The sequence below is a fragment of the Panthera tigris genome, chromosome F2 (genome assembly GCF_018350195.1).
Source record: "Panthera tigris isolate Pti1 chromosome F2, P.tigris_Pti1_mat1.1, whole genome shotgun sequence".
NCBI classification, from domain to species: domain Eukaryota; kingdom Metazoa; phylum Chordata; class Mammalia; order Carnivora; family Felidae; genus Panthera; species Panthera tigris.
The window spans coordinates 33934329-33947230 of NC_056676.1; the positions used below are offsets into that span (position 1 = coordinate 33934329).

At 39.7% G+C, this 12902-nt stretch overlaps 1 protein-coding gene across 2 annotated transcripts in view; it reads left to right on the forward strand.

The window, feature by feature from the left end:
- Window positions 1-11463, forward strand: part of ATP6V0D2 (ATPase H+ transporting V0 subunit d2) — a 47634-nt gene extending 36171 nt beyond the window's left edge. The window contains exons 6-9 of one of the 2 annotated variants that reach the window (XM_007084318.3): window positions 3347-3523; window positions 4679-4756; window positions 6440-6638; window positions 11091-11463. In XM_007084318.3, the coding sequence (XP_007084380.1) occupies window positions 3347-3523; window positions 4679-4756; window positions 6440-6601 (417 nt within the window). In that variant the 3' untranslated portion in view covers window positions 6602-6638; window positions 11091-11463. Of the gene's footprint in view, window positions 1-3346; window positions 3524-4678; window positions 4757-6439; window positions 7314-11090 lie in introns of those variants that run through there. The other variant, XM_042973146.1, reaches the window with a different exon arrangement.
- Window positions 11464-12902: the final 1439 nt, after the last annotated feature.

The window sequence follows — 12902 nt, forward strand, 5'->3', positions numbered from 1 at the left end:
TTTAATCTGGGTTGACAGGAGACTGAAAAAGACTTAATATGGTGAAAGAGAGCATTAACCTGGACTTGCATGCAAACATTTGACCTAATTACAAGCTTGTGAGTTCCTATGGGAAAAAAAAAAAAAGAAAGAAATTGACTTATGGTCAAGGGAAATACACTGCAATGTACTGTTTGCCTTTATGCCTTTTATTATTTGTCTTTGCTCTCCTGACAATCTATATGTTTAATGAAACAGTGAAAAACAAGCACAGATGAATAAGTTTGTTTCATCTTCCCTGGTTAGTACACGTGCTAATGGGGCCGGGCTTGATTCCAGTTCACTCTTCCATTGTTGTTGACTCTTCCACCCACTGCCCCCACAAGGTATTCCTTTCCTCGAATGATGAACCGGCAAAAATGTGTGATCAGCCCAACTCCATCATGTGCAAGTGATACTGACTTTGAATAAGTCAACAGTACACTTAGTTTTTGCAACAACAACAAAAAATAAGTTATGGTTTTAAAATGAATGAGCATAAGGAACGGTGAAAGGACATAGGACATCTGGCATCCTCTATGCCACACAGGATGCCAGCCCTCTAAAAATGACAGAGAGGGCTTAAGTGAAATCTAATACCACCCCATTTACTCTTCCATAATCAGATGCTGTGTCAAACTGTCTGCTTAGGGATGGTCAAACACAGGATAGCCCTTTTACAATTCCAAGATTATAGTCCTTTTCACTAAGAAAATACACCCTCACACACAAAGAACCTCTAGATTAGAAAAGGGTGCTGAGGTAAATATACAGACGGTTATAATAAAAGGGAAACTGAAGTATAATAAGGAGTCAAAGGAAATCATACCCAATTGGAAAGGAAATAGAAGGACTTCTTGTAAAATAAAAAAAAAAAAAAAAAGCCATTTAATGGGACCCTTCAATGTAGGTAAGATTTCAACATGGAGAGTTCTGGAATGAAGTACACACATTGTAGGCAGAGGGAAGAAGTATTTACAAGAACAAGAAGTTGGAATGTGTGTGGTGTTTCAGATAACCAATTGTGTCAACCAAAGTCCTCTCCTGGCATGGCACGCAAAGCCTTTCCTGTTCTCTTCCTAGCTACCTGTCCAGCCTTCTTCTTCGCGAAGCCTTTCCGGTTCTCTTCCTAGCTACCTGTCCAGCTTTCTTCTTCTTCTTCAACTGCTTTCCCAGTGCCTGAGCCATGACCATTCCTCCACAATGTCATGCTTTAACTTCACGCGGCGTCCTCCTCCAGAACGGCCTCTGCTGCGGGGCCATCTGCAGTTCTGCTGCCCCACCCTACTTCTCTCTGGAAAATCCCAACATCTTACACAGCAATGCCTGTCAATTATTTCTCAATAAAAGTGGGGGGAAACAGGAATAAAAACCAACATCTTAGAACTAGGAAGCACCTTGAAGGGCATGTGGGACAATTGGCTCTATTGTTGCTCCTCCTGCTCTAATTTTTATTTCAAGGTTTCTTATTGCCATGAAATCTCCCTCTTACATTTCTTCTCCTGTCCCTGGAAGGTCTAAACTTACTGCTAGGACTGGTGACATTCAGTGGCCAGAGGCAGCTGCCTTTGCTTCCAAATGAGGCCACTCCCTGCTTCTGGGTCACCCACGCTTTCCGTGAGATCAATCAGAAGGATCAGAAGGAACTAAAGCTCACCCTCTTGATAGGAAACACCTGTTCTAACAGAAGAGTTCCAGCAAAATCTGTTGCAAGTCTAGATTCGTTAGTCAAAAGTACACTGATCAAAGGCTATTGCGGAGCAATTTATTTCAGCTATTGTGTTCGTTCAAATAACCTTGGGATACTGTTAAAATGTAAGCCCTGGATCAGGAGGGCTGGACTATGGCCTGAGACTCTGCATTTCTAACAAGCTTCCGAGTGACATCAAAGCTACTGAACCATGAAACACACCTTGAGTAGCAACATTGTAGAGAATATTATAGAAATTTGAAAATAAGAGACTCACAGACCATCCTGTTGGATTCAATGATTCAATGAAGATTCATTGAAGATTCAATGATCTTCTTATGCACTTCCAGGCACTGGATATTAAAAATAAAAAATAAAAAGAGTGACATGATTTCCCTCAAAGATTTTACAGTGGAGTAGGAGAGAAAGAATTTCCAGATTTTAAAAGAATGCAAGTGCAGGGTGTTTCAGGAATGTAGAGTTTTGTAGCTCAAGGACACTATGATAAACTCCCATGATAAGCAGAGAGGATCCCAGAAAGGACAGACTGAGATGGAATGGTCAGAAGAGGTAGGAGAAGAACCAAGAGATAGAAGAAACATGGAGACCAAAGGAATAGTAAGAAATTTCAAGAAAAACAGAGTGGTTACAGGAAATAGGCCTGACTTGGAGCTGTTTGCTCAGTTGCCTAGTGGTGCTGAGCACAAAGGCAGGCCATGAGCATACGTGACCCACCTGAAAGATCATGAGGTCAAACCCTATCATCTTACAAGTGAGGAAACTGAGGCCAGAGAGAAAGGTAACTTGTCCTGGGCCATGTAATTCTTAGCTACTGAGTTAGATTTATTGATGTCCAACCTAGGACTTCAAAGAAGAAAACCAAAACTATTAAAGAGCAAACAAATGGTGGGGTGCCTGGGTGGCTCATCGGTTAAGCATCTGACTCTTGATTTCGGCTCAGGTCATGATCTCACTGTGTATGAGATCGAGCCCCTATCTGGCTCTGTGCTGACAGCACAGAGCCTGCTTGGGATTCTCTCTCCCTCCTTCTCTCTCTGCCCCTCCCCCACTCACATTCTCCCTCTCTCTCTCTCTCTCTTTCTCTTTCAAAATAAATAAAACATTTTTAAAAAGTATAAACAAATGGCATATAGCATAAAGTTTCATTATGTAAAAAATCCTACTGACATCAATAACCAGAAAGAGATGTTAATATTTATTTCGTGCACTTTTTGCTCCAAACACCCCCCAGGCACTTCCACTTACATTATCTTGTCCTATTCTTGAACAGACCCCAACAAGTAGGTTTATTCCCATTTTCATGGAAGAGATATTTTAGACTCTAGTGGCCTATGTGACAGAGACACATGAGTAACTAATTGCAGAGTTCCTGGGAACTAAAGTTTAGTGGGGTTTCAAGAGTCCTAACCTATTATCACTAGGTGATCCTTTTCTGGGAAGCAAAATTACTCCATTGAGACTAAGGGAATATTAATAACACATATTTGTATTAAAATTAGACATAAATCCAGAACAGAGAGCAAATCACTCTGGACATAAATTTGTCTACTTAGGGTTCTGTTTACAGCAGTTAGTACATGGTTAGATTTTGCTGATACTATGTCTTTGCAAATTCAGTTTGAGGCTGACAGACGTGCTTTTATCATCACTCTTAACTCCTTTGGCACTGAACTGAGCAAAGACGACCGGGAGACCCTCTACCCGACCTGTGGCAAGCTGTACCCTGAGGGGCTGCGCCTGTTGGCTCAAGCAGAAGACTTCGATCAGATGAGGAGAGTAGCAGACCATTATGGAGTACGTGACCACACTGGGGACCCTGAAAGCCTCATGCTATTTCATCACGTGTACTTTAGAAGTTCACACATCAAAATTACACATCTTATCTAAAGCAGTTATAATGTTTGTAAGGTAGAAAGCAATGTCATTCTGTAACTGTGTCTCCCAAAGAAATACTTGAAGTTTCTAACCCATACTAGTGGTTTGTTTTTTTTTTTTTTTTTGAGGTTCCTGCCAAGCAAGTACTTGTTTAAATCTCCAAGGAGCAGTCATTTGAGCACTTCATTTGAAGTGCTTGATAAAGCAAGTTCCCCAAGGGACTGGTGCAGTGTTCTGGATATGTGAGCTCATGTCAAAGTTATATAAAATAGCCTGACCCAGTAGTCCTTTCAAGTGCCCATTGGGGAAACAGGCTCAGGTACAGAATGTCAACCGGAAATACAAGGGAGAATATGGACATATTGGTTTATACCTTTTCAGTGGCCAGAAATAGGCACTGGAATGAAGGCTGCTATGTCCTGCCCTTAATCCACATCCAGGTTCTACATCTCATCCCCAGATTCCATTCTTTCTAATTTACAGAAACATGATTTCCTCCAGGTAACTTTTCCAGAACTGGAATGACACTCTTATCTTTTCCTATGGGTTTCTGAAGACTTCCAGAAAAGAGAAGCCAGTAAACTGCATGAAACTTTGTAGTATCTCATGTCATTGCAAGAAGGTTTTGAGCATAATATTAAATTTTGAACGTTTCCCCAATCTCCACCCCTTCCACACCTGAAATTCCATGTGAAGTTTATCAACTGCCATGCCAAAGAACCCATGAACCTGTGATGGTTAAACCTCAAGCATTCATTTAGCCTCTATAATGTGCCCAACTAGCCCTAAGAACTGAATGTAGAAAATAGCTCATCCAATGTACATTGAGAGTACAATTGCATTTGCTGCTTCTTCTAAAGACCTGAATAAGCCAATGGCTAGAATTCCATCCATACTTTTTTATCTGGATTTTTGGGGTATTTTTTCAGGAGGCCAAAATCCTACAAAAAACCATTCAGCCCTTCTGGATAGATTTTTTAGAACAGACAGATACGTCATTTTCTATATAGCCAGGAAAATATCCTCATATATAAGAAATGAGAATTCGTTTAAAATAATCTTTTTGTTTTTTAGGTATATAAGCCTTTGTTTGAGGCTGTGGGTGATGGCAGTGGAGGAAAGACGTTGGAGGATGTGTTTTATGAGCGTGAGGTATGATATAAATGGAAATGCTATTAGTTTATGTTCTCTTTTTCTCTTGCTCTGGGATTTAGATGTTTTCTTACTTCGGATTTTGTTTTTGTGTGTGGCGGGTCTTTTTACAGTTGATCAGTTCACTTGATTAAACACACTCACAATTTGATGGCCAAATGGGTATTAGCATCCCTGGAAGGCCAATGGTTTTCATATGATGGCTTCCTTTGCAATTGTCCTACCCAGAAACACATAGTGTGCATAGTGATGCTCTGCAAGGAAAGCAGCAATTCCATAATTCACCAGAGAATCAGAGCTAGGACATTCCCATGATCATATATTGACTATCCTCATGCTGTACACTCTGTTAAGTGCATCTTACTCTCTGATCCATTCCTTCTTCAAGAAGGATTTGTCTACGGTTATAATATAGCTTATGAACACAATTGCAACACTTACTAATTATTTGTATAGAAATCCATCCAGAAAGTCTAGATGATTCTCTTTCTTAAAAAGCAGAACACTTAATCCATTCATAGTGAATTCCTGGGCTACTAAACCATTCAACAAAAAGGTCTTTTTTTGAGGGGGATAGTAAGGTCTCCCAAATTTAGAGAGTTTTTCTGGTATATTCTATTCATTTCTCTGAAACCACTGGCTCTTCCCTTTTAATTGATTGACAGAGAACCCTAAAATCTATCCAAATTTTAGGGTAAGGCTGGCTCCACAAAGCAGTACGGGACCCTTCCTGTAAGTCCTACTGTACACATTTTCCAACAGCTCTCTAGTGCCTGTCACAGAAAAAAGTAAAAACAATGCAAGTTATCCCATATCTTAGGGATATTTTTAAAATTCCACACTATTGCACAAGTGCTTCAAAGAAAGCTGTTAAGAAAGCTGCCCTTGGCAGGAAAAATAAGTGTCTGTTCCTGCAAGCAAGGACATCCACTTCCTGAATACTTGGCTTGAGGTTTTCAGAGCTGCACGAGGGACTCAGTACCTCTCATCCTTTTTTTCAAAATGGAAAAGAATAAAAGAATTATTCCATTTCAGACTTCACCCCAGTTAAACAAATTTTCTTTAAAAATTTTCTTTTACTGATCTACCTTCTGCAGAAACAAAACAAAACAAAACAATTCAACCATATGTCTTGTTGCTGCAGAGCATCTTAAGAAAGCTCATAATGTCACTCATTCCAAATCCCAGGGGCCTGTGACATTGCCATGGAGGACAGTTAGATAGCCTACAAACCTTTTTAAAATGTTCAAAGTTGTGGCCAAGGAAAAGCAGTTTACCTAAGTGAAACAAGCCTCTGGCCAAAAGCCAACTATATTACTGCAAAGTTCCACACAAACACCAAGATTTTCGTTATCTTTGTGGTAGCAGTGCTGCTCAGATTTGGAGTTTGTCTTGCGATTCTAGAAACCTACTTTGTATTTATTTATATTTATTTATTTATTTATTTAAACTTGCCTTTTTAAAACTACTATTGTCTACCTTTATCTATAGAGTGACATTAATGCTCCCTTTAGAACCTCATGGGTTGTTACTGTTTTCTTCTATTTGACCCATTTTGGACATTGCCTATTTAAATACAAATAAGCACCGCACAAACACAAGTTAGTCTGTAGCTTAATGTTACTTCATAAATGTAGTATGCTCCCAAGAAGTGATGGTCCATATTTTTTTTTCTTTCCTCAGGTACAAATGAATGTGCTGGCATTCAACAGGCAATTCCACTATGGTGTGTTTTACGCATACACAAAGCTGAAGGAACAAGAAATGAGAAATATCGTGTGGATAGCAGAATGCATTTCACAGAGACATCGAACTAAAATTAACAGTTACATTCCAATTTTATAACCCAGTGAGGGACCTCACATGCGGAAAATCTTACATAGTAAGAAGAGGTTCTGAGGGGAAAAAAAAGAATTGTGTTATATTATCTGGGTTATATAAAAATAATCCACACCATTGCGGACCCACTAGAAACATAGTAAATCAGCCCTGAAATAATATTTCTTTTTTTTTCCAGTGGCCTTAAATTTTGTTTCCCCATTTATGTCTCACTTTTTACCAGATCTTAGACATTAATCCTAATTAACTATAGTACGTTTCCTATTCTTGTTTGGTTGTATTAACAATCAGATCTAACTAAAGTGTTTTACTCTTGCTTTCCTATGATTCTCCACAGGCCCAAGTACTGTCTGCTTTTCTTTTTCCTCCCCTATGTCCACAAAAATCCAGGGCTATATGAGGCCAACATGGACCACATGTCATGAAAATATTGTATTTTTTTTCCTAATACACTTTTACTGGTTGTCTTGGGAAAGCTACACAATTCTGAATCATATTCCTTAGATGCAAGTAGTATTAAATTTGTTATTAAGGCTCCTGTTTAAACTTTCCTCACAATTCCCTTTAAATCTCTTGCAGTTCCTTCATGCTTTGCCTGAGAAGAAAGTAACCCTGCTAATTGTATTTCATTCATTCAGAAGAATAAATCTCACATTCAGTTTACAAGATATGGACTTTTTATAGAATTTCTTTAGAATTTCTACCTAGGAAAGGAAAAATCAACAAACACTGGTCAAGTTCTTTCTTTAAAAATAACAGATTCCTAAGTAAAAGATCTGTATTTACTATATTTTAAAATATAAACATATAGGGACGCCTGGGTGGCTCAGTCAGTTAAGTGTCCAACTTCGGCTCAGGTCATGATCTTGCAGGTTGTGGGTTTAAGCCCCAGATCAGGCCCTATGCTAACATCTCAGAGCCTGGAGTCTGCTTCAGATTCTGTGTCTCCCTCTCTCTCTGCCCCTCCCCCCCTCGCGCACGTGCTCTCTCTCTCTCAAAAATAAATAAACATTAAAAAATGTGTATATATATATATATATATGAAACTCTTTGAGTGTATGTACAGAGAATCTACATATACTTGTATCTAAAATTAGGCACCTGGACCAAGGAGTAAATCTATTTTTCTGCCAAATCCAACTTTTTCATAGAATATTTTGGTAATTTTATTAATAGAAATTTTTAAGCATAAGGAAAAGCAGTGGCTCAGATTCCTGAAAGGAAAGTCAAATACCTAGATTTCCCAGTGCAAAAAGCCTAGCTCATACCCATGTCATGGTGGCTAAAGGCCAGTGCCTTGTAAAGGGCTCCACTGCAGACTTGTCAATTGGCCCCAAAGAGCCTGGTTCCCACATGTGGCCTCTGGTCTGGGAAGCATCCTCCCTGACTTGCTCCTGGCCATGCATGAGTTTCCTGGACCAGGAAACGCCTATATTTTACATTTTAATCTATGGTATCTGCAGTGGGAAGGTCTAAGGCTTCAAGCTGAGAGCAAAGATGATAATAGGAAAGAGGCAGCTTAGAGAAAGTTACTGTGAGAGGATTCTCAGACCAACCCTTGCCCACTCACCTCTGCATGATATGTATGGGGGGCCCTAATGGGCCATAATGCAACAGGCTGAAGTTATCCAAAGGGCCGCAAGTCCCTTTCCTTCTACACAACTGAATGGCTCCAATTCCCCAAGCCCCTTCCCCAGTCAAGTGTAACCAATATGTGACTATATGAGCAAGGAACTTCCCTACAACCCTGTGAGGCAAATAGAACATGCCCCCATTAGGAAGATACACACGCTGCAATGAAGAACTTGCCTTGAAACAAAGCAAAACAAAACCAAAACTGTGAAGAACTCGCCTTGGATTTTAATAGCTTTCAGGTGTCTGAGCTGGGATCTGACTTCTCTGTCATGCCCTAGGAAACTGGTCTACAGTGGAGATCATGGACCTTTGAAAAGCATTTTATCTTATGTAAAATGAGGCCAAAAGTCAATTATATATGCAGTGTAGAAAACAATGAGGCTAAAAGCCTTTTTCTAAGCAATTGAAACTGAGACTCCTTACCATCCCTTTCCCACATTCTTCCCAGCAGTATTTCATCAATTGCTCCGATTTCCACCTCTATAGTCTGCTGCATGGCTGGTCTTGGAACACTGTATTCTAATGAATTCTATACCCAGAACTGCATGCAGTCTACAGCAGTCCTGCCTATACCCTAGTGTAGACTTCTGTCCATTCCTTACCCTTTTGTGTCACCCCTCCCTCTAGCCTTGCTCCCGTTTCCTTTTGTATCAGTTCACATGCCCTTCTTTATCAGTCTACCCGTGGACAGGAACTAAGTCTCTAATGAGGTTTTGCAGTTGGGAGAATTTGCGGTGCTCTATGGGATTCAAAATAGCAGTTGCAATTCTCAGGATATTTAGAGAACATCTAAGAAGAAATGCAGTCATTTTATCTGTTCCAGATGCCTTAAGAAAGAGCATGGACTGAGGGCAAATGGAAATGACCATCCTGGATCTCCTAGATCTGGAAGAGTTTGGCCCAAGGCTAAGTAACTATTGCTGGACAATGAAGGAATTCACGTAACCATTCTGACGTGTCCACCTCCACCTCCATCTCAACCCCCAGCATGGCAGCAATGTAGTAAGACATTGAGAAGGTGAAATAAAAGAAAACTAGAGTGAAGGAAGACTTGATGATGATCAGATCTGAGGATTTCATTAGTAGTAACTCTTATGTTTACCACTATTTTAAAAATGCTGTTAATAATGTCAGATCTCACAGATGGGATGTAGGTATGGGAAGGATACAATTACAGTTACTGTTGTGTCTTAGTTTCAGGAGCAGATAAATGTCTCCTTATTGTTTGACTCATTTCAGCTCCTTTGAGTCATTTTCTCTTCATGTCAGCAAATGGAAGCATTAATACATGTATGTATAGAATAGTATTGCGAGGAATATATGTGACATTATCAGAGGATGTCATTCTTGGTGATTTCATCTGACTTGCCACAAATAGCTGATGCCAGGATTCGTGGTGTCATTTTGCTATGTTGTCATAAAATGTATAAGCTTTATACATATGAAAATAGGATCTAGGAGCTATAATAAGTTCCAAACCACCTGCCGTAAGCAACCTCCCATGTTCTTTCTTCTCATTTACATCTTCATTAGTCTATCCAGCCCCCCATTGATCACTTTTCTACCCCTTTCCCCTTCTCCTCAGTTACCCCATGCTGTAGGTTTTGGCTTCCACTGACTGAAGACTTGATCACTGAGTCCAACTCAGCAGAGCCATCCTCAACATGGACACCTGGCTGTTTAGGCACAGGAAGGCAAGTTGGGATTATCTTTGGAAAGAAGAGAGAATAAGAAGATGCATGTAGAGACTAGTGTAAATCAATATATTAGAAAGGAATTGTCCCCAAATAATTATGACTCTGACCCGATCCACAAATGCCATTTAAAAGTTACGATCATTGGAGCACCTGGGTGGTTCAGTCGGTTAAGCATCCTACTTTAGCTCAGGTTATGATCTCAGCAGTTCGTGAGTTCGAGCCCTGGGTCAGGCTCTGGAGCCTGTTTCAAATTCTGTGTCTTCCTCTCTCTGCCCCTTCCCCACTCACACTGTCTGTCTGTCTGGCTGGCTGTCTCTCTCTCTCTCTCAAAAATAAATAAACATTAAAAAAAAATTTTTTAAGTTAGGATCATTGACAAACTATAAAAGTATATCAGTAGCTCTATGACAATGGTGACTTCTGGAACCCCTGAGACTATTTTTATTTGCTAGATGGTGTGGATCTCTTATTGACAAAGTTGGAAATAAACTTAAAAATGTAAATGAGAAAGTATGAGGTCTCAATTGCAGTTAGCAAGGAATAAGCATCCAATCACTAGAGAGGATTGCAGTGGTTTAGCATGTGTCTGCTCATTCTTTGACATGCCCCTCACCAAGAGATGGAGACTTTGTCCTTTTTCCTAGAATTTGAGCTGGCTTTAGTGACTTGCTCATAACCAGCAAAATCCAGACAAAGTGGTGCTGTATGACTTCTTAGACAATGCAGTTTCCTTTGCCTGCTAGTTTGCAGTCCTGAGCTACAGGTAGATAGTCCAGCTCTTTTGAGGTTCCCATACTGTGAGGAAGCCAAATCAAGTGTGGACACTCAAGTCACATGGAGAAGCCAAATATAAGTAAATATGGCAGCCCCAGTGGAGCTCCAACAATAGCATCAACTGCCAGCCATGTGAAGAGAGTCATGTTGGAAGTGTGTCCCAGTAAAATCATCAGACACGAAATTAAAGGCCAAGCCTAACACCAGACCACAACTATATGAGAGGTCCCAGCTGAAAACCTCCTAGACAAGTCCTTCCTAAATTTCTGACTTGAATCCTTGAGCACAATAAAATGGTTGTTTTAAATCACTAAATTTAGAGTACTTTTGTGCAACACTACCAAGTAGGACAATGGTGCTTAGTGACCATCATTGGATGTCTCCAACAGGTTTTTCTGGCTACTCTGAAGTCCTTTCTAAGTCCTATATAAGCCTCTCCCTCTCCAGTCATCTCTGCAGCTGGTCCAGACAAACATTGTTTCTGGACATGTCACCTACAAGTGAGTCTTGGACCTGGAAGGACTACCACTATACCATTTGAAGACAGAAATGCCATTCCCAGAGCCAGATATGAATAAGCAACTCCAGTTGACAATGTACCCGTCTTGTTTTCCAAGAAGACTTGGCAGCACCAGATTCACTGATATTCAATCTAGCTCTCCGGAGGTAAAAGCCATTATCACCTTGGTCATTTTTTGAACAAACAGCAATTCTAGAATTTAAATAATTTATACATTTTCATATCTTATTTTTGTTGGTTTTTAAAATGAACTATTCTCTTATTCGTGCTGAGATATACATTTTTTTGTATAAGATGCTTGCAGCTTTTCATTTTTGGTTTGTTTCAATGCGGGATTTCTTTTTAATTTTCTGGTTTTACTTAAATATAAGAGTGGAATACTAATATATTTCAGTTTATTTCTGCAACATCAGGAATTTTTAAAAATTAAAGATTTTGTTTTTTCAGCTTTTGTTGAAGTATAATTGACAAATAAAATTGTAAGATATTTAAAGTGTACAATGTGGTGATTCCATATATATGTACATTGTGAAAGAAGTCCCCCATTGAGTTAATTATGCATCCATCACTTCACATAGTTATCTTTTTTTCCCCCATGAGAACATTTAAGTTCTGCTGTCTTAGCAAATTTCAGTTATACAATACAATGTTATCAACAATAGTCACCATGTTATACATTAGATCCTCAAACCTTATTCATTTTAGAACTGAATGTTTGTCTCCTTTTACTAACCTCTCTATATCTTCCCATATTCCAGCCTCTAGCAACTACTTTTCTACTCATTATTTCTAGGGGTTAATTTTTTTCTTTTTTTTAGATTCCACGTGTATGTGAAAATTAAAAGGAAACATATGGCTAAGATTTTAATAATCTTCACGATTAGATTTTTTAATTCAATAATATTTTACTTAAGATTTTCAGAGCCCATGGGGCACAGGTGGCTCAGTCGGTTAAGCATCCGACTTCGGCTCAGGTCATGATCTCACGGTCCGTGGGTTCGAGCCCCACGTCGGGCTCTGTGCTGACAGCTCAGAGCCTGAGCCTGCTTCAGATTCCGCGTCTCCCTCTCTCTCTGCCCCTCCCCCGTTCGTGCTCTGTCTCTCTGTCTCAGAGATAAATGAACATTAAAAAAATTTAAAAAATAAAAAGAAGATTTGCAGAGCCCTGGAAGAAAGATGGCCATAATTCTCAGCTCCCAGTGTCCAGATCATGTGATACTGCAAAAGGATTCACTTTGCTGGTGTGATGACAGTGATTTACATGGATAAAACTTTCAAAGCCTCAAGGTTTTTCAGTAGGAAGATCAGAGGAAAGTTATTTAAGATCCACACATGCAAATACATAAACATAAATCATATTATAAAGAATTAATACTTCATAGTTTAATTGTCCCTTGTGCTAAATATAATTCTGTGAAATACTGGGATTATCTGAGCCATAGAACTTAACATGAGTTGGGGCGCCTGGGTGGCTCAGTCGATTGAGCTTCTGACTTCGGCTCAGGTCATGATCTCACGGTCTGTGGGTTCGGGCCCCGCATCGGGCTCTGTGCTGACAGCTCAGAGCCTGGAACCTGTTTCGGATTCTGTGTCTCCCTCTCTCTGACCCTCCCCCATCCGTGCTCTGTCTCCCTCTGTCTCAAAAATAAAATAAACATTAAAAAATTAAAAAAAAAAAAAA